At 36.8% G+C, this 26,579-nt stretch overlaps 1 protein-coding gene across 3 annotated transcripts in view; it reads right to left on the minus strand.

Annotated features, from left to right (window-relative positions):
- Positions 1–26,321, minus strand: part of AP1AR (adaptor related protein complex 1 associated regulatory protein) — a 38,466-nt gene extending 12,145 nt beyond the window's left edge. Inside the window, exons 1-9 of one of the 3 annotated variants that reach the window (XM_070372009.1) lie at positions 25,935–26,321; positions 14,359–14,407; positions 12,804–12,830; positions 10,208–10,233; positions 7,511–7,607; positions 6,230–6,328; positions 4,086–4,144; positions 3,326–3,399; positions 2,105–2,233 (exon numbers count right to left, since the gene is read on the minus strand). In XM_070372009.1, coding sequence (XP_070228110.1) covers positions 2,105–2,233; positions 3,326–3,399; positions 4,086–4,144; positions 6,230–6,328; positions 7,511–7,607; positions 10,208–10,233; positions 12,804–12,830; positions 14,359–14,407; positions 25,935–26,017 — 643 coding nt within the window. In that variant the 5' untranslated portion in view covers positions 26,018–26,321. The remainder of the gene's footprint in view (positions 1–2,104; positions 2,234–3,325; positions 3,400–4,085; positions 4,145–6,229; positions 6,329–7,510; positions 7,608–10,207; positions 10,234–12,803; positions 12,831–14,358; positions 14,408–25,934) is intronic. The other 2 variants (XM_070372008.1, XM_070372010.1) reach the window with 2 other exon arrangements.
- Between the last annotated feature and the right edge of the window lie 258 nt (positions 26,322–26,579).

The following is a 26,579-nucleotide window of genomic DNA, read 5'->3' on the forward strand; positions in this document are numbered from 1 at the left end:
CCAAACTTCTTTCCTACCTAGATGACAATTTCATTTCCCAGAGTTATAATAACTCTAATGATAATGATAACAATGTACACATTTCTAGAACTTACTAGGTTCCAGTTAACACTGTTTGCAAATGACACATAGAAGCTGATCTGGTCCTCAACCACTCTATGAAGACACACACAGCACGGTCACTACACCCCATTCTGAAGCTGAGGGAAGCAGGGCAGGAGAAGGACAGTGATTCACCCGTGGTCACACAGCTGCAGGGGCGGTGGGGCAAAAATGTGACTCCATTCGCTTGGGCTTCAAAGTCTGTGCTCTTTTGCTATTCTGACTCTAGCATAACAAAACAGAGATTTCTAGGGGAAACTGTTCCAGATCTAATTCTGAACAGAAAGAAACTGGTCAGTAAAGTGAAAGTAGCAAAAATCTTGGAAGAAAAAAACATCATTTTGGCAGAACGAAGAGAGGGAGGACAGAAAAGAGCCTTGATCTGTGTGTGTTGGATCCACACTGGGAACAGAATTAAAATCAAGGACGAGAGCGTAAGAGAATACTCCCTAGACACGTTCAGCAATTTTGTTTTCCGAGCTTAAAGAATCGAATCCTACAATAATTAAAAATATATTTAATCTATCACTGTTACGACTCCCCCCAAATCAGAGACTCAACCTAGCAAACTACATCATCTTTGTAGACATGATAAAAATGGGAGCTGGGAACTAATATAATTTTGAGGATTTGTCTTTAATTGAATAATACTATGTCTAACGGAAGCTGAATTGTACATCATAAGGTTTCTAGTGAGTTCTGTCCTCTATGAAGTCTAGTTTAATAATTCTATTATAATGACTTGAATAATAAATAACCTTGAAAGTCATGTTATCTAAAAATTTAATTAGCATACAGCGAGGATGACAGAATCAGCAATTAAAAGACCTGAAAAGTCTTTAGATCAAATTGAACAAGTTGTTAAAATAAAATTAAGTTTAAAATTTTCTAATTGGGATCTAAATAATAAGAAAAATATAGGGCTGGAGAAATGGTGTTTAGTTGAGAAGAAGACTTAATGCAATCTTTGCTAAAGTTATTCAGTTTCTCTATTGATAAAACTAAATGGCTTGTCTAAAGGATATCTAAGGTCTACTCCATCTCAAAATTCTATGAAATATTTAATGTTTATGATTTTTCTTAAAGTCCTATATTTTGCAATTGGTTCTTCCTTTTTGGATTACCTATTTCTTAAAATTGGAGAAGGAAATGGCAATCCACTCCAGTATTCTTGCCTGGAGAATCTCATGGACAGAGGAGCCTGGAGGGCTACAGTCCATGGGGTCGCAGAGTCAGACATGACTGAGCGACTAATATATTTCTTAAAAATAGAGGCTTGGGCCTTATTCAGTGAAAAAGCTTTAAAAAAATCTACATTTTAGCTACAATTTTGAGTACTTGCTATGTGTCACACTATGTGCTGGAGGTTTTACATAAATTTCATTTAATCCTCACAACATTCATGTTTTCATTTCTTCAAATACCTATAGATGCCTATTATGTGCCAAGTTTTTTTAGACCCTCAGTATATAAGTGAATAATCATTCTTTAAAGCAGCTTTATAATTCCCTTTTTATGATGAACTACAGCTTAGAGAGATTAAGAAATCTATCTTAAGTACCACAGCTAGAAAGACATACCAGTAAAATTCTAATTCACGTCTGTGTTATGACTTTTGTACTACCAAAAACCTAACGAACTGCGTATTTATTTCAGTTTAGTCACTCCGTCGTGTCCAGCTCTTTGCGACCCCATGGACTGCAGCACACATCATTATGAAGAAAAAGTTAATTCAGTTGCTCACAATGGGGCAGTGATTCCTACTGAGTTAAGCGGCTGCATTACAAAAATCTTAAAATGAAAAATAACATTTTCTTTCTAAATCTCAAGAAACATTAAGAATTAAGCAACTTTCTAAACAGTTCACCAACAAATGATAATCACTAATACAATAAGAGTCTAAGAAATTTTAAAGACCTTACATTCATTTTAGTTTAAGGAAAGTAAAAGACAAAGCAGATTTCTATAAATTAACACAAATTAAATAAAAAATTTCAAATACCTTCTTCATCTTCCCATTCTAGATCTAAAGATGTGCTGTCATCATTTCCACTAGTTGATTTAGTTTTGGTCATTAAATCACAACTGCTTTCTGTATTTGGTGTCAAAACTGTGGCATCTGATGAGAGCCCTAGAATATACACCAAATCCAATTAGATGCAGTGACACAATACTCCTTTACTACAACCATTTATTTTGCAATAATGATCTCTCTTCAAATAATACTACTTCGTTTAACATCGTAAGAAACAATTACTGAAATCACTACATTGGTAAGCTTCTGTTAGAAATAGTATAAATGGTTTCCCCCGCTTTCTACTTTTTTTTTTTTGTCATCTAGCACAGTAAATACACAAATTTAAATGAATTACAAATTTTTCAAATATGATGAACTCAATGGAAAAAGGAGGGCCAGACTCCCTACGCTGCTGCTGCTAAGTCGCTTCGGTCATGTCTGACTCTGTGCAACCCGAGACGGCAGCCCACCAGGCTCCCCTGTCCCTGGGATTCTCCAGGCAAGAACACTGGAGTGGGTTGCCATTTCCTCCTCCAATGCATGAAAGTGAAAAATGAAAGTGAAGTCGCTCAGTCGTGTCTGACTCTTAGCGACCCCATGGACTGCAGCCCACCAGGCTCCTCCGTCCATGGGATTTTTCAGGTAAGAGTACTGGAGTGGGTTGCCATTGCCTTCTCCGAGACTCCCTATACGTAACTATAAAAATAGCCTGAGATTTTTCTTTACTCCAACTCCTTTTATTTTAAAATTTATTTTATTGAAGTATAGTTGATTTATAAGGTCATGTTAATTTCTGCTGTAAAGCAAAGTGAGTTTTATATATATATATATTCATATTCTTTTCTACTATGGTTTATTATAAGACATAGAATATAATTCACTGTGCATACAGGAGGGCCTTGCTGTTTCCACATTCTGTGTATAATAGTTTGAATCTGCTAGTCCCAAGCACCCACCCCATCTCTCCTCCACCCCTCCTCCCCCTTGGCAACCATAAATCTGTTCTCTATAGCTCTGAGCTTGTTTCTGTTTCTCCAACTCCTTTAAAAAACTAAAAATAAAACTGTATATTTAAGAGCTAGTTATTTGGGCAACACAAATTGAAGGGCAGGAAGTTGGAGAAAAACAGAGTCAGGATCTTCAATTATCTGTTTAACATGGCATAAAGTAACTTTAAAATGTACCCACATATTTTAAAAGACTTACTACTACTTCGAAAAACTTCATACTGTGACTTTATATTTCTCAAACAAGATTCAAAGTCATCTTCTGGTCCTGGACTGTAATAAAAGTGAATTTTTAAAAATATATTCATAGTCAGTACAACATAATGCAGGCTAAAGTTAAATGATGTCATTTTGATTAGAAAAGGTATATCCCACACAAATTCATAATTACTTACAATCAGAATACCCTAGTCAAAACAGGTCTTTTCTTAGTGCTAGCAATAAACTGAAAATAATATTGGTTAGATTTTGGTTAGTGTTGAAGTCAAATCCAAAGCTCAGCCATAAGTCTAACTATAATTTTCATTACTGAAGCATGAACGAGGTTCTTTGGATGAGCAGGAAACACTCCTGGAAATGTGACAGTGAAATTACATCTTCTAAAAAATGATCACACATAAACTTTATTTTAAGAAAAGAGCTAAGGAAAACAAAAACAAGAAAGGCATAAACAATTTATCCAAAGGTATTTCAATGTGCTATTGCATCATATTCTATACGAAAGATGTAATCACTCTTAAGAATGCAATAAAGTCAATTTAAAATAAATGATGATGATTTTCCAATATAAAGAAACAAATGTTCTCAGTATTTTACAAGACAGTATCTTCGAGAAACAACTGTTCTTTTTATGGAGCACGTACACACGAACATGTATATAAACATCCAGAGATGAAATGCTTTCTCTTTAGAAATAATATTTCCTACCACAAAGCGAAGAAGTATGTTTCATTATTTACCTTTGATATTCTCCATTGTTGGAAGCACGGCATCGCTGCACAACTCTCTGCCTTTCTTGCTTTGGAAACATAATGCGACACAAGATCACTCTACTGTAAAATTATATTTTCTAAAACTATTCATGAAATGCCAAAACTTTAAAACTTAAACAGTTACTCTATTGAAGTCTTTTTCCTTAAATTCATCATCGTTCACTTCTATATCATCTTATTTAAGGGTAGAATTTCTCTTAATTTTTCAGTGTATAATCCTTACATGGTCAGAATATTCATAGGGCTATTAAAAATAACTTTAAAGATATATATTGGTAACTTCCTTATTGCACCTAAGAACTTCTAATAACTGGAAAGGTGAGGAGGAAGAAAGTAATAGTTAAAACAGTATAAGAAGTTCTATTCTGGGTGAAATAAGTAGCAATAAAAGAACTAAAAGATCTGGCTGAGTTTACTCAGAAATAATAAAAACAAAGGATTTAGAAAACCTGTCAGGAGTTGTGGCTCTGACAGTTATTAGTCATGTGTCCCTGGCATGTCCTATATTTTCTGTTTCTTTGTCTGTAAATTACAGATGGCTATAGCACTGCCCTAGCAAATTCACAGGGCTATTGTGAAAATCAAGTGAATTTGCATAATGTGTATCCTCTGTGTCAGTGTATGCTGTATAGACTGCATGTGTTCCCATATCTACTTATTCAAGAAGAAAAAACTCAAGAACTCAAATAGATTCTGCATATGGAATCCTTTTTAGTCTTTAAAAGCAAGCAGCAGAGAATTATAGTAGAAAGAGATGGTTAAATTAGAATCAGAAAAAAATTTACTTTCTTAGTAAAAGGTAGTTAATTTTAAAACTTTTCCATTACTTAGAACTTACTAAACAAAATAAAACTCCCTCATATAATCTGATTAAACTGTTAAAACACCGAAAACAGGAGAAAGAGAGAGAGCACTTGTCACACAGAAACATGATACATGGCTTTTTAGTTTCTCTAAGTTACAATAGTTATTATGTGACATAATCCTTGTTCTGCACTTCAGTTGACACCGCAGCAGAGTTCATGTGGGCCAAAGACGGCGCAAGACACTGAGCAGAAAACTGGCTGAGCGATGCTTGAACACTGGCTCTGCCATTTATTAGCTGTAGGATCTTAAGTTATTCAATATCTCTGTTCCTTGGTCTCATCACCTGTGAAATGGGGATTAAAAACACTGTCTTTCTCCCAGGATTGTTGTGAGGACTAAATAAGGTAAAACATGTAAACGAATCCAAACAGTTCCTGCCAGGGCTCCATAAATGTCTGGTATGAAGCTTGTCTGGCATTATGAGAATGCCATATTTGAATACCACATGGTAAATTGTGATAAAACTGTTGTTTTCTCTGATGATATGCCAAAGGTTTCCCAAGACCCAAATTGTCAATTTCCCAAAGACAAAAGTACAAAGATGAAAAATATAGTATTCCTATGTGGTGAAACCACTTAGCTTACTCCAATTTTAGGAAGCATGAGAAACTCTTAACAGTTCAAGAAATTGGTGGGGGGAAAAAATTCACAATAAACTTAAAAATGCTGCAGAAATTGTATATAAAGGTCAGTTTTGCAGTGTTTCATTGAAGAGTATATTTGTTTTTCCAGAAGAATACTGAATTTTGGAAAAGTAAATTTCTTCTTTGGGATAAAGAAGAATTGGTATTGTTCAGTCATTAAGTGGTGTCCAACCTTCTGCAACCCCTTGGACTGTAGTCCGCCAGGCTCCTCTATCCATAGCATTTCCCAGGCAAGAATACTGGACTGGGTTGTCATTTCTTTCTCCAGGGGATCTTCCCAACCCAGGGATTGAACCTGTGTCTCCTATACTGGCAGGTGGATTCTTTACCATGCAGCCACCTGGGAAACCCTAACAAGAATTAGCTTCTCCTAATTTAAAGCCAAACAATAGTCAATGTCAAGTATAAAATTTGATGCTATTTCTAGTTGTTAAAGACCCACTAATTTGCCTTTAAAATCCCTAAGAGTGTAGGAATAAATACATTCATTGTTAACAAGAAGCCCTTGATTCTAGGGGGAAAAGTGTCCCGACTAAGATCTGTCAGAGAAAATCAGGAGAAAAGCGGCCCTAAGTATATGCTGGGGTCCTTTCCCCTCACCTCCAAGAGCTTTCGCTGCTTTGCTGCCCTGGCTGCTTCACGCTGTGCAGCGTATAAAGCTTCTTCTTCTAGTCTTAACTTCTCTTCTTGTAAGGCTAACTGTACATGAACAAAACAATAAGGATTAACGAAAATCAGAACCTGTCTAACTGCTCTAAAAATAAAATGTTTCTATTTATAAAATAAAAAGAAATTATTAAAAAAGAATTGAGCTCTACAAAGCATAATAGAATTGAAATTTTTGTGATCTATTTCAATTTCTCTTTTTACAAAGTATTTCAAATAGTATCAAACATGTTACAGAATTCTTAGAAGTTGAGTTATAAAGTAGAGCATCTTGTTTGCATAAATACAAGACTGTTTCTTTCTTTAGAATATGCGGTGATCTTCATTCTCAACAATCATTCCAATGCCTATCACCCTACTTAGTTTATTGTTTGGGCCCTTGTTAGTTCAAGGTCTTCAAAACTAAGGTCAATCATATCATTGTCTACCAAAGTGAAGTAAGCTTTCACAAAGTTCATGTCATATTAATACATGTGTCCTGAATTTTATTACTATCATTAAAAAATTAATCCCAAATTTAAGTTCCTGCCATTCATAGTAGCATACAAACTGCTTTAGTGATAATCTGTTGCAAGTCAAATCAAATTTAAAAATCAAATTCCAACACAATATTTTTCTTTAGCCTAATATTAGCATCTATTGTGTAGCTTAACACTGTTGAAATCATTAATTGCAAATAATTTAGTATTAAACAGGTACTAAACAGACTATTTTTAAATGTATAATGGAATATGACTAATTCCATTTAGTTTAATGAATAGCAAAACTAATTATAGGCCATTTCTGTAAATATACTAAAATAGAACATTTATGATTGTTAGAAGTACTTGGTTCACTTATTAAGAGTAATTAAGTCCAAGACTAACAGAAAGATTTAAAAAAATGAACCATTTATTGTGAAACACAATCATTGTTTAATGTTAGTTTTAAACACGAAGGTTCAGGTATTTTACCACAGGGCCTAATTGTGAGTTCAGAAGATCATTTTCAGAAGGATGTATTCTCTTCACTTACTGGCAGCATATGATTGCTGATAAACCAAACTGAGCCAAATTATTATAGGTTGGAATAATTTTTAACTTTTAAATAATTTTCATCTGCGTATATCTAAATTTAGGTCCAATGACTATTCATATGCAATATATTATTTAATAACACCTTTCTCCTATAAACAGAGACATGATAAAATATATTAAGCAACATAAGACTAATTACCTCTTTTTGGATTTTCATATCAAGATCTTTCTGTTTTTCAACAATGGAATCATAATGCTTCTCTCTCAGGTCAACAATTTCTTCCTCAGTAAGAGGCCTACACAGAAAAAGAGAAAGAAAGAAAAAAAAAAAAAAAAAAAGTGCTGATAAGTTCAAGTTTAAATAAAACACTCACAAAATCAGTGAAATTCTGAAATTTTACTGTCAAAATGTGTTAAAGCAATTCAATGCTGATTTCAACTCTTAAGAGTTAAAAAAAAGAAATCATACATTCTAATACTTTTTTTAATGTACTAATTTGGTACGTAAGTTGAAGATGACATACTATCAAGAGTATTTTTTAGCACTACAATCAACTTTAAAGAAACGTGGACTCCATGTGCTTTTACTTTGGCTCTGGTTCTTTTTGACCATATCCCAAGATGTGCATCGTAAAATACAAACCTCAGTACACTATACTCTTGATATCAGCCCTCATGTCATTCTGGAATTCTTAACTCTCTTACCCACTGCCCTCCTATTTATCCTGCTCAATCCCCCTGGCCACCTCAGGCCCTTGATCCTTCCCTTTTCTCTCTTGTTTATCTATCCTGATCATCTTCTGGCTTCACTTCACTTACAACCAACATGGATCCCATGGCAAATCTGAAGTACTTTCTTACCCACACATTCACCTTCTTGCATAACCTTCTTTGTGCCTTATTCACCCAGATTACTCATTCTCTGACTCTAGATCATTTCCAAGATTAGCTCTTCCTGCCGAGAGCTGCTAGAAAAAATCAAACATACACCTGGGCCTCTGCCCCCAGCAATAACCCTTTACTTATACGCGGCCAACTTCCTCGCATATACTATTCTAATTACTTCAAAATCTTCACATACACGCTCTTTAAGTTCCTCATGAAAACTCTTCTCTTAGAAGTCAATTGCACCCCACTATGAGACATGAGGAAACATGTCTCCAACCATCAAATCCCTCAATTTCTTGCCAGTGCTCCTCTTACCTCGGTCTATCCTCCCTTCTCTCCTCTCTTTCCTCTACACAAGTCGCATTCTTAGTTTGTTCAGGGTCACCCAGCCTGCTTATACTTGATTCATTAGTCACTGGTGCTACTCCTATCCCAGCCCCACTCCAGAGAATTCTGTGGGGTGCTGCACCATCAATTAGCACTTCTCTTCTTAAGTCTACTCTTCCTATCTGTTTTCACCTCTCTTCCTTGTGAAGACGGGAAGAAAGGAAAGAAGAAAGAAGGAAAAACTTTCAATTGATCTATACCTATCTCTGGCTTCCCTGGTGGCTCAGAGGTTAAAGCGTCTGCCTGGAATGTGGGAGACCTGGGTTCGATCCCTGGGTCGGGAAGATCCCCTGGAGAAGGAAATGGCAACCCACTCCAATATTCTTGCCTGGAGAATCCCATGGAGGGAGGGGCCTGGTAGGCTACAGTCCATGGGGTCGCAAAGAGTCGGACACGACCGAGCGACTTTCACTCACTCACATACCTATCTCTAACTACTGCTCCCTCTCTTTCCCATTTCAGCCAAAACGTCTGAAATTAAGTTTGATTGATAACACATCTGGCAGTTACTATATGTCAGGTTCTCTTTTATGTGCTTTACATATACTAATGTTAACTCTTGCAACAACCCTATAAGGTAGGTAAGATAAGGGAAATGAGACAAAGACAGATTATGTCAAAGTAAGTCATATAGTTCATGGCAAAGCTAGAATCTGAACCCAAGTAGTCTAGCTCCTTGCTCTTAACTACTGTGTTTCTCTTACCTTCTATGTTCTTACTTCCCATTCTCTCATCAAAAAATGGCAGTCTGCTTTCATTACTAGGTAATCAATGGCTTCTATGTTGCCAAATATAATAGACAGTTTTAAGTCCTTATACTATTACTTCCATGTTCCGTGGCAATGCTGGCCATTCCCTCCCCTCCATCTGTCTGTCAGTCTGTCTCTACCTCCTTCCTGGCTTTCTATGCTCTCCTGATGGCTTTTGCCCACTGCTCCTTGATTGTCTTCTGAATCCTCTTCTAGTGTCTGTCTATTCAATCCTCAAACTGCTAAACCAATGTTCTCTCTCCATGATCCAACCACCCCACCTGCTCATCTTCTCCAACCTTCAGTCAGTTCAGTTCAGTTGCTCAGTCATGTCCAACTCTTTGCGACCCCATGAATCGCAGCACGCCAGGCCTTAGGTCTTGAAAATTATCATGGTTTTAACCAGCGCTGTATATAGTAATGTCTCCTCCTACATTTGTTCCTCTAGCCCTAACTTCTGCTGGGCTTTTTTTTTTTTTTTTTTAGTGTTTTGAGGTATTATTTATACAAAGTGAAAAACATGATTAGTAAAACAAGTTTCAGAATGTCATTAAGGAAGGAAAAGGGGTATAAAGTTTAAAAAAATTCAAAGAAATGTACTTATCGATATTAATATAGTTTTTTAAACTAAAATATACATAAAAACTTAGGTTCAATAAGAAAGCACTTAAGCACATTAAAATCTTTAATGTTTAAAACAATCTTTTGAAATGTTATTATTTATCTCAATCTTATAGAAAGAAATAACCAAGGTCCTGAAATGTAAACTGTTCAATGCCTCAAAGCAAGCAGATGACACAGCCTGGATTTTTAGAAGCTTATTATAGTTTACACAGAAGTAGTTTGTTTAAAAAAAAAACAAAACGCCTTACCTATGACTGCTTCCTGGGCTTTCTCCCTGTACAAGAATTAATTAAACAATTACACAAATTTTACTAGCTGAATTCTATTTAAGGCAAGCCAATAAAATTTTTATTTAGTCGAAATATTTTCTGCTTATCTATCTTTAACAGATTTCATTACTAAATAAAAAGCTTTAACATTTTACTATTTCTCAAAGGCAGAATTTACTTTAATATCTATCTTAATTAAAAAGCAACCAATTGCTGAGCATTTCCCAATTTTTTAATAACAAATATTTACTATATATCAAATGAACTTCTGGGTTCAAGATGGTACTAGACAGATACTCTCTATGCTCTGATCGTTCACAACTGATCTTCATTATTCGCAGATTCCAAAACTGCAAATTCACCAATGAGCTAAAATTTATTTGTAACATCAAAACCAATACTCGCTGCACTCTTGTGGTCGTTCATGAGCATGACCAGAGCAGCAGCAATCCAAGCTGCCTGATGTGCACATCCCCAGCTCAAGCAGAAGGCGACGCTCTGCCTCCCTGCGTCAGCACTTGCTGGGTGCCCTCTTTGCAGCCTACACAGTGCCACTTTTTTGTGCTTTTTTTGGTTGCTGATTTTGCTGTTTAAAATGACCCCCATGTGTAGTGCTAAAGTGCTATCTATTGTTCCTAATCACACGAGAAGTTATGATATAGTTTATGGAGAAAATATATGTGTTTGATAAGCTACATTCAGGCATAAATTATTAAGTGCTGTGCATAGTCAGTTCAAAGTTAATGAATCAATAGTATACATTAAAAATAAGATGTCAAACAGAAACACAAAACAAGGTTATACGTTGTTCAGCTGATAAAAAGGTGATCAGAAGCTTGCAGGAAGATGATGCTGTATTTTCCCTAGGAGTAGTGTTCTGGTATTCACTAATTGAGCATTCATGACAACTTTATAGAACATAATTACCACGGATTTATGCATTTCTTACATATCTGAGCTATTCACTTCCCACAACTAAAATATATGACTAAGTAACTGCAGAAAGAAAATTCCAAATGGTCACATCAACTTAGGAAAAAGCACTACAAAGCAGGACATGACATTCAATTAAACCAAACACTATGACATGAGAGAGGAACAGACTGGTCAGCAGACAAACTCAAACCAACAAAACGTGCCTTAGGAAAACACAAGGAATCACATTCTTTTTTAAAAAAATGTAATAAAATGTGAGGATGAATTGTATTGAAGGTTAAGAGAACTCTTACATTTAGTACTTGTCAGAAACTTTAAAAATACCATGGTAAGTGTTTGTTTAAAAAAATACACAAAATTAAAGTTACTTCTGAAAAGGGAAAGAAACTAGATTCTATGAAACATTAAAACTATTTGGGAGAAATTTTACTGGGAAAACAAAAGGTTAAAAGAGTTTCTCAAATATGTTCTATCAGATGATAATAAATATGTATTACTATTTTAAAAATGGATTTATACCCAAATTAATTTGGGAAATGCTAAATTGGACAAGTTGAAATAATTTTAACAGTTCTTTAGCAATTTCTTTAAGAGTTCTTCTCAGAACCTTTAAAATGCTAATTTATACTGAGACTAGTATCGTGTACACACTATGGGAAATGCTGGGCTAAAGAATAATTTAAATTTGATGTAATATATTTTCCTCTTTCCTCAGAAAACAAAAATGATAAAGAAAGACAAAACCCGCAATGCTCTTCTATATGCATTCACTTTAGAGATGTGAGAAGCTCAAGGAAGGTTAAGCAATTTGCACAAACTCATATAATTAGTAAAGATGGAAATTAACACACAAACTAAAACTCTATAACTATACCAGTGCCTAAGAAACATATACCACATTGCACTAATTCTAAAACGTACTTTTTTTTTCCATTTTAACATTTCTGTACTTGGTATACATCTTAAAATTGATTTTTAGATGAGGTGAAATGTAAAAATAAACAAAAAGAAAACTGATAAAAAGAATGGCTAAAGTCAGAAAGTGATTGTAAAACAAACATATATAAATTCTACCCTCAGAAATTTGTGAAAACTATGGAGCTGGTGATGGACAGGGAGGCCTGGCGTGCTGCGATTCATGGAGTCGCAAAGAGTTGGACACGACTGAGCGACTGATCTGATCTGATCTGATGGGTCAAAGAATGGTTTACTCTGGATCATTGAGGAATTTAACCTACTTAGTGGCAAAATGTTAGAAATATCTTTTCTTAAAGTTCCTCAAGTTCTACAGAATATTGTAAAAACCTGTTTTAAATATATGTATATATAAACACATATATAAATGATAGATGAAACTATATATATTATATACATATGTGATATTTTACAGAGGCTGTATATACATATGTAATACACAGGCTGTGTTACATATGTTTCATCATAGAAAATTCTGAATAATTTGCTAATATAAATTAGTAAGAGAAGGAAATAAGGGACTAAAAAGTAAAACTAAGAACTAAAATGTTAAAAATTCTAAAAGAAAAGATAACATAATGAAAATGTTAAAAAATAACTGTCAGAAGTAGTGAGATGCTCTATGAGAACAAATTGGATTATCTACTACTGTGAAAATACTTACTTCATCACTTTCTACTAGATTCTCAAACTGAAACAACAAGAAAGAAAGTGTTAGGATGAATATTTGTGTAAGGTACATGTCTCACAAAAAATTTTAAGTTATTTTTTCATTTCAAAAATAATATACCTTTATTTTATAAGATAAAATATAAGTAATGTATCTCTTTATACACCATTTCATTTGATTTATTAAACAAGATAGCCAAGACAAGAATACATCATTTATGACTTTTATTAAAAAGAATGGAAAATTACAGCAATTTTCTACATAAATCAGAAACTTATACACCAAAACTTTCATCTGAACTAGGTGAATTATCTATTTCATGGATCTTTTAAGTCCACACTGCTAGAATTTCCTAATTCACCTGAGTTCAGAAAGAATTATTTAATATTGTAAGTCCCTCAAGAAATAGAACTAAAAGATATTCAAGAATTTCTCTTATGTTTTTATTTATTCATCCATTCATTCATATAATGATTCACTGAAAATCAAGATGGTAGTTGCTATTTCTAAATACAGTGTCTTTCTAGAGATACAAATGTAAAAACTTTGATCATAATGTGATGAATGCTATCATGTCAAAAGACCAAATGAAAGTCATCATGTTAAATTATATTATGAAAATATTTATACTTTAAATAGAAATAATATGATATGTGACTACTTGAAAGAAAAGAAAATGTATTTAACTGTTAATATTTTTTTTGTTGTTTAAAGATCAGGAAACAGTGAATTCAAAATGTTTATAAACTACAAGAATCTAAAGTGAGGACTTTAAAGTGTTTAGCATTATTACTTTGAACTTATATTTTGTGCCAGTTTTTAATTTATTAAAAACAAACAAACAAACCTAATTCCTGGTTCACATGTTTCTTTATTTTATATAAAAGGCAGTTGTAGATTGGGTATAAGTTCTGCCACATATAAGTGTTGTAATGTAGTCCAATTTCTTCTCCTGTCTAAGCCTCTGATTCTCACCCATAAAGCAAGGTGACATCCACCTGTTCCACAGAATTGTAGCAAGAATGTGCAATGACACTGATAAACTATATGGTGAAGCCTGGGGCATAGTAGGGTCTGAGCAAATGGCGGATTCTGTCATTATGTTTTACAGAACAAAGAATAATCAACTCAGTGACTCTTTTTGTAGAGTTGCTTCAAATCAACTTGCTGCTTTGATTCTGTCACACCTCTACTAGGACAGGCCAATGATGTCTAGACTCATAGCCTACTAAGCCACTGTAACTGATACAAGAGTACCCTCAACCTCAGTTGTGCAGGGCAGAAAAGACAAAAACAAAACACAAAAACACTCTCTCTTAAGCAATTCTGTTAGAAGAACAGGACCTTAGTCTTCTGCAAACTTATTTTCCCCATTTACACTTCCCCCACCACTCCAATTCTTTCCTTCTTCACCAGCATGGATAATACTGAAATATCAATAGTCCATACTAAATTTAGGTCCACATCCTTCCCCCTTAATTAAAAAAAAAAAGTCCCTCTTGCCCTTCTCAAGGTACTTTTATCCAATCAGATTTACAACACTACTTACCTCTATAGTTAAGTGCTCACCTCTTGAGCATGTTCTAAAATACTTGGATCTGGGAAGAAAAACAGAATAACAACTTTAAAAATTACAATTAATGCTAAAACTGAGTTACTGTAGTTTATAATATAATAAAAATTATTTCCTCAAAAGCAACTTTAAATTCGCCAATATACAGCATCTTATATTTACAAAAAGGAAACATCGAACTTACAAAAGAATACAGATAGTCCCGATTTTTAAACGCAGTTGAAGTGTTTAGTCAACTCATAATTTTCTATTGGTCCTAACAGTTCTGTAAACTTGTAATCGTAAGTTAATTTATATGTATTTATTACATAGAATACAATTAAATTTAAAATTTTATCTCATTATTTTTACTGTATCAAGAAAAATATCTTGTTAAAACACTGGTGTGTTAAATAATCTATAAGAGCATGTTCCCAATTTTGTTAAAGAAAATGTATAAACATATAAGATTCCACAAAACAACAAAAATCTAAAAAGATATATGCCATTTTGCTGAGTGGTTATCTCTAGATGGTGGGATCACATGCATGCATGCATGCCAAGTTGCTCCAGTCGTGTCTCTCTGTGGCCCCATGGACTGTAGCCCACCAGGCTCCTCTGTTCATGGGATTCTCCAGCCAAGAATACTGGAGTGGGTTGCCAGGCCCTCCTGCAAGGGATCTTCCTGACCCAGGGATCGAACCCATGTCTCTTACATCTCTTGCACTGGCAGGCAGGTTCTTTACCACCAGTGCCATGTGGAAAGCCCCGGTGGGATCATATATGTTTATACAAAGCCATGCCTGCAAAAATTAGAGGAAGAAAATGAAAAAACAATATACTTCATATATACATCAACCAAATAATCCATTAAATTAACTGTTCCAACTAGGGCCAAATATTGACTTTAATTTTAATTTCTCCTCACAATGTATACATATGTCAAATCACCATGATGCATACTTTATATGTCTTACAATTATGTCAATTATATCTGAATAAAGCTGAAATTTAAACATTCTAATCATTTTTTTCTGCTTCTACTAGTGAAACTCACATGCTGTCAAATAAGTGTCTCCTATGTAATACCTGCTCCAAAGATATGACCACATTCCATTAACTGTATGTCTTCTAACTATTACAGTATACAAGTTGGTACAGGTCAGAGTCCCTCAAAGTCCTTTACTACTGCAAGTGCCTGAAATTTTAAAACTTTCACTTATAATGTGGATCCTGTTATTGTTGCCTAAACTGGTGGCAGAGAACACCCGCCATCCTCCCATGGGGATCCAAACTCACACTGTGGGTTCCTGGTGTGTCAGGATTCTGTAACAGAAAGCACCCCTTTGGGAGATGGAAAAATCCAGGAGTTAGGACAGATCAGAATACTTTTTATTATGTGTATATGTGTGCAGAGATGGCAGACAGGTTTAGTAAAAGAGAATGGTATACTACCATGACTAAATGTTTATTATCATAAAGAATAAAAAATAATTTTTCCTGTACAATCTTTATTTGCTAACAGATGCAAAGCAGTTTTATTGCCCATTAAGAGATCATCAATAAAAACAAAAACATTTGGTATTATCATCATAATAATATTATTACCATAATAATAATCACATTATCATAATAATTCATGAAACATATGCAACGTAAATAAAGTACCCTAATATTCCAGGCATCTAGTGCTCCCATTCGTCTATCTTTCCCATTTCTCAAATAAAAACAGAAGTGAGTTGAGTTTTCCAGTACCACTGGTGTTCTGGTATTATGATTTATGTTTAAAGTGCTATATGCTCTCCCTCAGCAATCATCACTCTCTTCGTTTAATGAAGAATTTGTCTCTGACTATATGGGGAATTAAAACACCATTTTCCTTCAAGTTAAGAGAAAACGTGGGTCCTCATAAGAATTTGCTCCTGCAAGTGTCAGGAACCATGTGAATCATAGAGAAATGAGTGGGGATAAAGGCACAGAGAAAGAGGGGATGTATGAATAATTATGCAATTAAAATTTGAGCCTAAACAGTTTGCACTAGAGTGGTGTCATTGAGAGAAATGAATAGATTAAAGAAATATTTAGAAGATAAAAATCATCTAGTGAGGGAGATGGAATGGAAAATGCAAGATGATGAGAAGTGTCATAATCTCAATGGGAATGTAACAGAAAAGAAGCAAGCGTCAGGAATGGAGGTGCAAGAGAAAAAATAAATGTGGTAAATCCAAGACCCAAAACTTAAATGCCAGAGGGGGAAAAGGAAAAAGGACAAAGTGGTGTAAAAAACTGCAAAAGCCCTCTAGAATCACAGTATCGCATAAAATAAAGCTGAGCTCTGAAATAATTGGTTAAAGTCACATCACATGTGCATCATGAATTTAGTCATAAGCCCTGGAGGGAAGGGGAAGATGACAAATAAAATGGGGAACAATCCACCATTGTATTCAAGAGCATGTATATTCAGGTGCACTAATAATGAGCTGCTGAAACAGATTCCAAAAGCAATAATTTAAAACAAAAGCCTGTGTTCCCTCTTTTTAAATACAGTCTGCTGCTGCTGCTGCTGAGTCGCTTCAGTCATGTCCAACTCTGTGCGACCCCATACAGCAGCCCTGCAGGCTCCCCCGTCCCTGGGATTCTCCAGGCAAGGACACTGGAGTGGGTTGCCATTTCCTTCTCCAATGCATGAAAGTGAAAAGTGAAAGTGAAGTCGCTCATTCGTGTCCTACTCTTAGCGACCCCATTGACTGCAGCCCACCAGGCTCCTCCGTCCATGGGATTTTCCAGGCAAGAGTACTGGAGTGGGGTGCCATCGCCTTCTCCTTTAAATACAGTCTAGAACTCTCCAAAGCAATCCTTGCACATTTCTTTACACACAATCATCATGTCCCTGAGAGCTTTCTCTAAGTAATGTTAAGTTTCTGTATAACCATTCTACTGTTGCTAAAGATATGAAAGTTGACTCAAGTATGTAAAGGATATTAAAGAGGTAGAAAAGATAGGCTATCCCACTCCAAATGATCATGGCAAGTAAAAGAACTTGTAAGAGTCTGAAAGTAAAGGGGTACAAAAACGATGATTCTTGTATGTATATCTATTTATCAGTGTTATCAAGGCAGATATCAAGACAATCATTTATTTAGGACAAAATCAGTCTCATCAAGAACTGAATGAAAATACAGTTCTTTATGCTTCTACATGTTATTTTGCAAAGCAGGCAAATACTCTTTTATATCAAAGTGACTTAAGTAAAAGATAACTTAAAAATTCTCATAAATCCTACATTCTTATAGTTCCTTTTCTTCATATTCTACTGTATAATATCTGTTAAAATAATAGTCTTTCATCTTCTGTTTGACATTATAAATAATTAATGAAGAATCATGGTAAATTTGTTCCACAGTCTATTAAAAATTAAAAGCTCCCCAGGACTCTTCTTTTCTGGACAGAGGATTGGAAAGGTTAGAGATAGAAGCCCTGGCAAAAGCTATTACATTGATGACGATGGACAAATCATTTTTCAAGTAGTATCAAATACATCAATGCAGGTTTAACCATTCAAATCTCAAGGGATAATCCATCAACAGATTTTCCAGGTAGGAACAGCATCAACATAGGTGGTAATAATAAAGTAATAATATTTACTGTTAAATAAGTCTCTCGCTAATGAAGGCAAATTTAGGAAGAATGGATGTTCAAAAAACTTCTTGTGTTCCTTGGAAGAGAAGAGGCAAATCTTCCTGCTAAACTTTTGAAGACAGAAAACACGGATTAAAAAAAAAAGCCACTGTCCTTTAAGAGAAGCCTGACTTAGAAGAAACCAATAACCAGAAGGGACCTTAGAGGTCTTTCATTTCTTTCTCACTCATCTTCTGCAGTCTATGAGCAGCATCTGAAATTGTCAACAACCTTCTTTTAAAAACTGTTGCTGCTTAATGTGTCCATGATTTTGAACCTTCTAATTCTTACTTCCCTCGATGAATGACAGACATAGCTATGTATTTATATTTAAAACATAAAAATGAGTAAAAATTGACCCACGATTCAGGAGCTTTACAGTCTAATGGGACAGACACATAGGTGAACTAGCATGGTGGTCGTTAATTCACCTGTGTGTCTGTCCCATTAGACTGGAATCCAGATTGCCAGAAGTATCAATAACCTCAGATATGCAGAGGACACCACCCTTATGGCAGAAAGTGAAGAGGAACTAAAAAGCCTCTTGAGGAAAGTGAAAGAGGAGAGTGAAAAAGTTGGCTTAAAGCTCAACATTCAGAAAATGAAGATCATGGCATCTGGTCCCATCACTTCATGGGAAATAGAGGGGGAAACAGTGGAAACAGCATCAGACTTTATTTTTTGGGCTCCAAGATCACTGCAGATGGTGACTGCAGCCATGAAATTAAAAGACGCTTACTCCTTGGAAGAAGAGTTATAACCAAACTAGATAGCATATTAAAAAGCAGAGACATTACTTTGCCAACAAAGGTCCGTCTAATCAAGGCTATGGTTTTTCCAGTGGTCATATATGGATGTGAGAGTTGGACTGTGAAGAAAGCTGAGCACCGAAGAATTGATGCTTTTTAACTGTGGTGTTGGAGAAGACTCTTGAGAGTCCCTTGGACTGCGAGGAGATCCAACCAGTCCATTCTGAAGGAGATCAGCCCTGGGATTTCTTTGGAAGGAATGATGCTAAAGCTGAAACTCCAGTACTTTGGCCACCTCATGCCAAGAGTTGACTCATTGAAAAAGACTCTGATGCTGGGAGGGATTGGGGGCGGGAGGAGAAGGGGACGACAGAGGATGAGATGGCTCCATGGCATCACCAACTTGATGGACGTGAGTCTGAGTGAACTCCGGGAGTTGGTGATGGACAGGGAGGCCTGGCGTGCTGTGATTCATGGGGTCGCAAAGAGTCGGACATGACTGAACAACTGAAGTGAAGTGAAGTGATGCTCTGAAAGGGCTATGTTCTCAAGAGGAGCATCAAAAATCAGCTGAAGAGGAAGGAATCAGCCAGGCCCCCAGTAGTGGAAAGAAATGTTTAGGGAGCAGCAGTAGCTACCAAAAGCGAAGGGGAATGAAAAGATCAAGACTGTATACATTAATTCTGTCAACAAGTATTTACTAAACATCTACATACTAAGCATATAACCTGGAGTTGGGTAGTCAATGGTAAGCAAAGTAAGCATGAACGTGTTCCTTTACACAGAGAGCAGAAAACGAACATTAATCAAATAAGCACACTATTGCAGGTAAAACTATAGTCTGAGGAAGTGCTGACAGGATAAGGAAGATGGTTCCATTATGGTGAGAACTTATTCTCAGAGTGTGGGAAACAGATTGGGAAGATTCCCATGAGAAATAATCCTTGAAATGTCAACTAAAAGATGAGTAAGTAGGATTTATCTAAGTAAATAGGGAAGAAATTGATTCAAGGAAGAGTGTGACAAAATGAGGCAAAAACAAACAAAAAAGGCAAGGAATAGGTAATGTGAGGTCTTGAAAGCTACACTGAAGATTTCAGTCTTTATCCTGGAAGTATGGTAAACCACTGAAGAAAATGGTAGGGGACATTCAGAAGGTATAATCTACAAAATGTGACAACTTGGACTTGGAGGATGAGTGAAAGGGAGGACTTCAATATGCTTCTCAGACTCATGGCTTTGGTAATTGTATATCGTTTTGCCATTCACAAAGTAGGGCACAAAGTAGTAAAAATACTTGGGGTTTTAAAAAAAAATGAGGAAAAAAAAGGAGTAAAGAACTGTGAGAAGGAAAGAAAGGTGAGCTCAACTTTACAAAATGAATTTGAGGTTATGTTTGATACCCAAGGGGAAATACTCAGTAGGCAATTAAGATACTCAGGGCTCAGACTGAGATGACTGAGCTCATTAGTATGTAGGTAGTAGGTGAAACCATGTGCTTTCCTGCCATCAGCCAGGAAAAGTATATTATGGAAGGCAAACACATTAAGGAAGAACAGAGGGAGATTCAGAACAGAGCCTTGGGGAGTCCTCAAGGTACAATACAGAATGTCCAAGAAATTCTTACTCATTTCAGACTACCATGGTTTTCCTTCCTAACTTCTGAAATTTCAAGAGAAACGTCTTACGCTTATATATTTCTCAAAGCTGACAAATATGCAGAAAACCAAACTGAATCTCTCAATAATGACTACTGATTACTATATTTTAGTAATACACATTATTGTAAAATATTTAAAAATTCTCATTGGTACTCTATATGGTCTCTAAAAAGAAAGTCCACACAAAACTGGTGGGATATATGTTTCACTGTGTAATGTTTTTCCAAAGTTAGGGGATAGCTTGAAAAATAAAAAAGAAGAATACATGCTGTTTCCTAGATCTTACAAGTTCACAAGTAATATTCATTTGACAAACATGAGATACTAAAAATGAAGAAAGATAAAACACAGTCCCTGACCCAGAAGAGCTCTCAGCCCATACCACCATGTATACCAGGAGGCACAGACCACAGTCTACAGGCCAAGTATGGCCCAATGCCTGTTTCTGTTAATAAAGTTTTAATGGAACACAGTCACCTTCATTTATTTACATATTATCTACGGCTGCTTTTGTGCTAAAATGGCAATGGTGAATAGCTGCAACAGAGGTGTTATGGCCTGCAAAGCCTAAAATGTGTATTAGTTGGCCCTTTACAGAAAAAGTTTGCAATCCCTAATACACAGTAGACTTAAGTCTGTAGGAAATACTATTTCCTCAGGGAGATAATATTGTTTCAGGGGTTTAGAGCAGGTTTCATAGGGAAGGTAACGTTGAAGGATAAGTAAAAGCTCACCAAGAACAGGAAAAGAAGAAAAATATCACATACAGAAAGGCACAAGAAGAGAGAACACTGCATGTTAGGAAAATAGAAACAGGCAGAGTCCATTTGGTATACAGGGTACTTGGCATACGCCAAGCGAAAGAACGGTAGAGAATCCTTTCACTGACTTCCCCTGCCTATGCTGCCCTGTTCATGTCAACAAGGAATAAAACCTACAATTTTAATGCTGTACTCTAAGGGAACTATAAATAGAAAATGTAATTAGGCTGGTAAAATAGATGAAGGTTATCTTGTCAGGTGTCTGAACTTCATCCTACTCTGAATTGGAAGGTTATCATTTATCATAAAAAGTTAAAATACTAAGGTTTATGAATGAGTTAAAGTTTTCTGAGATTAGAATAGTCAATGTTTTCCTTTTAATGTTATTTTGATTTGTATTCTGACAGGACTTTCTGAATGAGAGAACAAAGAGTGAGATCACACTCTTTACCCAAATGCAGACCTGCATATAATCCTACATATTCAGATGGACATTATGTTGTATGTTTGAATGCCATGCAACTAATCATCTGTCACAGAAGGGAAAAAAGGCTGGGCAACTTAGCTGTAGGAAATAGTTTGCAGATGGAAATTGTTAAGTATGGGTTTTAGAAAGTTTAAGTCCACTGACAGGAAAGGAAGATGGCCCAAAGCACAGAGATACAACAGGGAGAGCAGTCTAGAGGTCACTGAGCAGGTGATTTGAAAGACAAAGTTTAAGGAAGAAGCACAGAGGAAGGACACAGGTTCAGTATATATTAAGAACACACTGACTAGCAACTTAGAGTGGTGTGTGCAGGCTCAATCGGGCCCGATCCTTTGCAACCCCATGCACTGTAGCCCGCCAGGCTCCTCTGTCCATGGACTTTTCCAGGCAAGAATACTGGAGTGGGTTGCCATTTCCTACTCCAAGGGATCTTCCCAACCCAGGGATTGAACCTGAATCTCCTGCAGTACAGGTGGATTCTTCACCCCTCTCCCGCTAGAGGACCACAAAGTTTGTAGCATAGAGACTGTGAATGGGAGCTGTTAAGGGAGTCCCTAATCCCTGATTAGGGGATACATGAAGCAGAAGAAGAAATCTAGGGGGAAAGAAAATGCATGATTTCAGACATTTAATGGTACACAGCTATTAGATTCTTTAGATAAGCTGATATGAGGAGCCTTGGTACAGCCAAGTGTATCTGTTAAGTAGACAATGAAAACACAGTGCTGAACTGCTGAAAAGAACCCTGTTCAGAAGACGTGAGATCTGGAAGTGTTGGTGGCTGAAAACCACAGGAGTGGTCGAAATTAAGGGAACTAAATAAAGAAAAGACAAAGAAAAATTCCATATTTAATAGGCAGATAGAGTAAATACAGCCAGAACAGGGAAACAAAAAGATAAAAGCAATGTTGCAGAGGAGTAAGTGCATAGTTTCAAGAAAAGGAAGACAGCCTATCACACAAAATAAAGAGCCAAGTTTTTGAAATGCATAAGATCTTCCAGTGACAACATATAATATAATGCACTGAGATATGGCAATTAAATGTTTATAATGCTTATATGTTTAACAAAATTTTATAATGTTTAATATAAAGCCATATGATATTGGTGGTTAAGGATAAATGCTCTCAATTCAGAAGGACCTGGGCTGCAACCCCAGCTCTGCTATCCTGGGCAAGTTAAACTTCCTAACCTTTAATTCTCAATCTATCATGTCTCTAACAGTACTCACCTTCCTCACAGGATTGTGGTGAGGAATAAATGAGATAATGCAAAATACTTAAGAACAGTGCCTGGAACACAGGAAGTAATCAAATGTTGGCAGTTATTATTAAAATCATTTTTACCAGGAAAAAAAAAACAAAACAGAAAATCATTGTGAACTATCATCTGAAGGCAACTTTGCTGCTGGAGCCAAAAAGGCCAACACACATTAAATATCAAGGGGGATATAAAACATGACCATTTCTTTTTATAGTACATCTTAGCTGGAACTACTATGTGGAATTATATGGTAAGATAAAAATGGGAATTAAAATACAACACAACAAAATATATTGGATCTTCAGTTTGAGAAAGAAAAATCTAAGATGCTAAGTGTCTATGCACCAGATTTCTCCTATCACTCAAGAAAAAAGAACTGACCAGCAGATGGAGCCCTCTAGACTATATGGGTAAGACAAAACTCCCTATAGTGAAAAAGGATGACTGATTAGGATGTCTAAATGTTATCCCTTAAAGATATTTAAAACATATTTAACTTTTGTTTTAACCACCAAATAACTTTACTAGTATCAAGATTTCTGACATAACACTGATATTTATATTCTGACTAGTCGACATATTCTAGAACATAAAATACCAGAATTCTCTAAAATTTTACAAATTAAAAAATAGGTAATTCTGGTTTTGCACCTGGATAGTGAAAAATGAGTGATCTGACTCTGAGATACTTGTGGGAAACCTGTAAGGCTCAAAAACCAGGCCCTGGATTATAACGTATCCTTGTGATGCCCAGCTTAAAGTGGCCTAAAAAAGCCCAGGATTCTTCATCTACAGTCATCACATTGACAAATAGAAATCAAGTTTCTGTGATTGCTCCTCAACTTTTTTGTCCTTGGATGAACAGTTACCTATCTAGACCTATACCTGAAAGAAAATCAGAATACCAGGTGATTTAAAAAAAAAGCAACTACTAAAATGAGAGGTAAAGTTTAACCTTATTTGTAAACAAAAACAAACTATATTCACCTATCTCTGCATGTTTATCAGAAGCTCCTAAAATAAAGTTAAAATGAATAACAACAATAAGTTAATTGAAGATTCAAGTAGTGGACTGTCCAAAGCTACATTTAAGGATTAAAACAGAAGGATGGATAGCATCATTATATTGTTTTAGATGACAGTGTCTACAACCCACAGACTCTCATTGCCTCAACAGAACTTGTTTGTTCAAGTTTGGCCCACAACCAAATGAGGGATCCCACAGATCCCACTATTAAGATTTTATGGCACATCTACAGACAATTAGCACTGACAATGATTCACTGATTTTTCCCTTATCTTCCCTAAGCTGCCAAGTTCATGTGCTCAGGGAGTAAAACCTGTAATTTTAATGCTATACTCTAAGGAAAACATTTTTAGTTTGTAAAATCACAGGAAAGAGCAAAAAGCCCAAATCCCAAAGACACCAAATAATGTACTCTGAAGTGAAACATGCTGTTTACTTCATTTGGGCATAAGAGCCTATTTTTAATTATCCTACAATACATATAACAATACATATAAACATAAATAAAAACAATAACAAGGTCAAGGATTCTGTGACATCTAGTCCTAAGGCAAGCCTATCAAAGCAGCTTGACTAAATGAGAGCATCCACAAATAAAAATTAGAAGTAACTTAGATGACTTCCGTTGAGAAGATAAACAGCTGCATGCTTCCCTGTAACAGTAATAGCCCTTAACTTAGGGAAATCAAAATACAAAACTAGGCCCTAAGTCTTTAAATCCTTACTTTTTCATTCAAGGGACACAGTGTAAAGCCCTAGCTACTCGGAATCAGAGAGGTGACGAAATGCCTGATGAACCAACGAGTAAAATAAAAAAACAAAACAAAACAAAACAAAAAACCAATGAGTAACTCATATTAGATCTACATCACCAAAAGACCCAAATGATAAATCATTTGGCTTCAATGTATGCTGAACCTCTTATTACCTAATGATGTTGGTTAAATGGGACAGATCCTGCAAACTTGGCAATCTATTTCAGAAAGTGCAAAATTAATGTCATTTCTTACATACAGTGGTGTGCTTCAGATTTTCAATTCTAAGTTTGAATTCCTGGGAAATATTAGACAACAACAAAGTCAATTTCAAAGGCATTTAAGTTTTTCAATATCTTATGAAATAAACACAGAAAAATGGCATAATTATGAAATTCTATTATTCTATGGATGGTGTCAGTAGAAAAATCTATGCATATCCCAGATTTAATCAAGAGCACTTCAGAAGGACTGCGATTTCCCTGGTGTCACAGAATTTGTGGTTAGCAATCGGGGCATGGCATTCCTCTCGAAATTCCAAAAAGTTAATATTAAAGAGTTACACACTGTCCCTCTTGTTACTAGTATTACGAATCTGAATGCCCTCAGGAAACCTAGCAAATCGTAAATACCGAAGAATTAATTGCTCAATGTCTGGAACTTAATTTTACTCCAACATCCAAATGATTTCTACTAAAAAACTAAAACAAAAACAAAAACAAAACCCCTCTTAGAGACATCAACTTTTAAGCAGATTCTTCACCTGCTCCGTCAGTGCCAAAGAGAGAATCGAATACACAGCTACTACCACCTTCGGTAATAAACCCAAGTTCAACGCAGGGTGTGCTCAGGCTGCCGTGGATCCTCCTGCTCTACCGCCCTTTCTTGGGAAGGTGCCCCGAGCTTCCCAGACACATTGCCTCCCGTGACTCTTTCCCCACGTGACAGCGCGCCCAGCGGGAATCTCGCTTGGAGGCGGCAGAAGCGACACCCCGCCCGCTTTTCAGCTCTTCCCCTGGAAGGCCCCTCCAGACCAGGGCCCCACTACGACCACCCACTCGACGTCTGTGCAGCCGCAGGGTCGCTGGCCTCCCAGCTTCCTCTAAGCCAACGGGGGACTGACTGGGGTTCCCCGCCCGGGGCCGAATAGGAGGAGCCAGCGGGCGCCGGGCCCCTCCTCCCGGGGGCTTACCCTCCGCCGCCTCCTACACGCTGCAGCCGCCCAGCTTCCTTGCGGAGGAGTCCGAAGCACTGCGTCCAGCAGCAGTTCCCCATCGCATGCCGTCCAGGCGCTGCCGCTCCTCCTCTTCCCACTCAAAGCCCAAACCCAGGCCCGGCAGCCGCATCCGCGCGGCACGAGCCGAATGGGGGCTCGGGGGCCGAGGGCTGGCCGGCCGGAGCTCGGCGGCCTGAGAGGCGAGGGCGATGGAAGGAACAAAGACAGCGATTACTCTTGCGGCCGCAGAGTCGCCGCCGCGCAAGGGAGGAGGGCCGGGCAGGGTCTGGACTCCCTCGCAGTCCGCATGGCCCCTCGGTCGCCTCAGCCCCCCAGCCCAGTTCGAGTGACCGCCTCCTGCCACCGAAGGAGGGCAGTCCCCGCCCTCCGGCGCGCCCGGGCCGGCGCCTCGCCACCGACGCCGCCACACCCCCGGCCTCTCCCGGGCCCCAATAGGCCGTTCCCTCGGCCGCCCCGCCTCCTGCGGCGACTGTCCCTGACGTCACTTCCGCCAACACCGGCGTGTGCCGGGGAGTTCTTGAGTGTGTTTTTGTTCTGTTGGACCTTGACCTGACTAGGAAATCTTTACACCTTGCAGTTCCCCGCCTCTGGTCCCAAGAG

Source organism: Bos mutus, chromosome 6 (assembly GCF_027580195.1).
Source record: "Bos mutus isolate GX-2022 chromosome 6, NWIPB_WYAK_1.1, whole genome shotgun sequence".
Taxonomy (NCBI): domain Eukaryota; kingdom Metazoa; phylum Chordata; class Mammalia; order Artiodactyla; family Bovidae; genus Bos; species Bos mutus.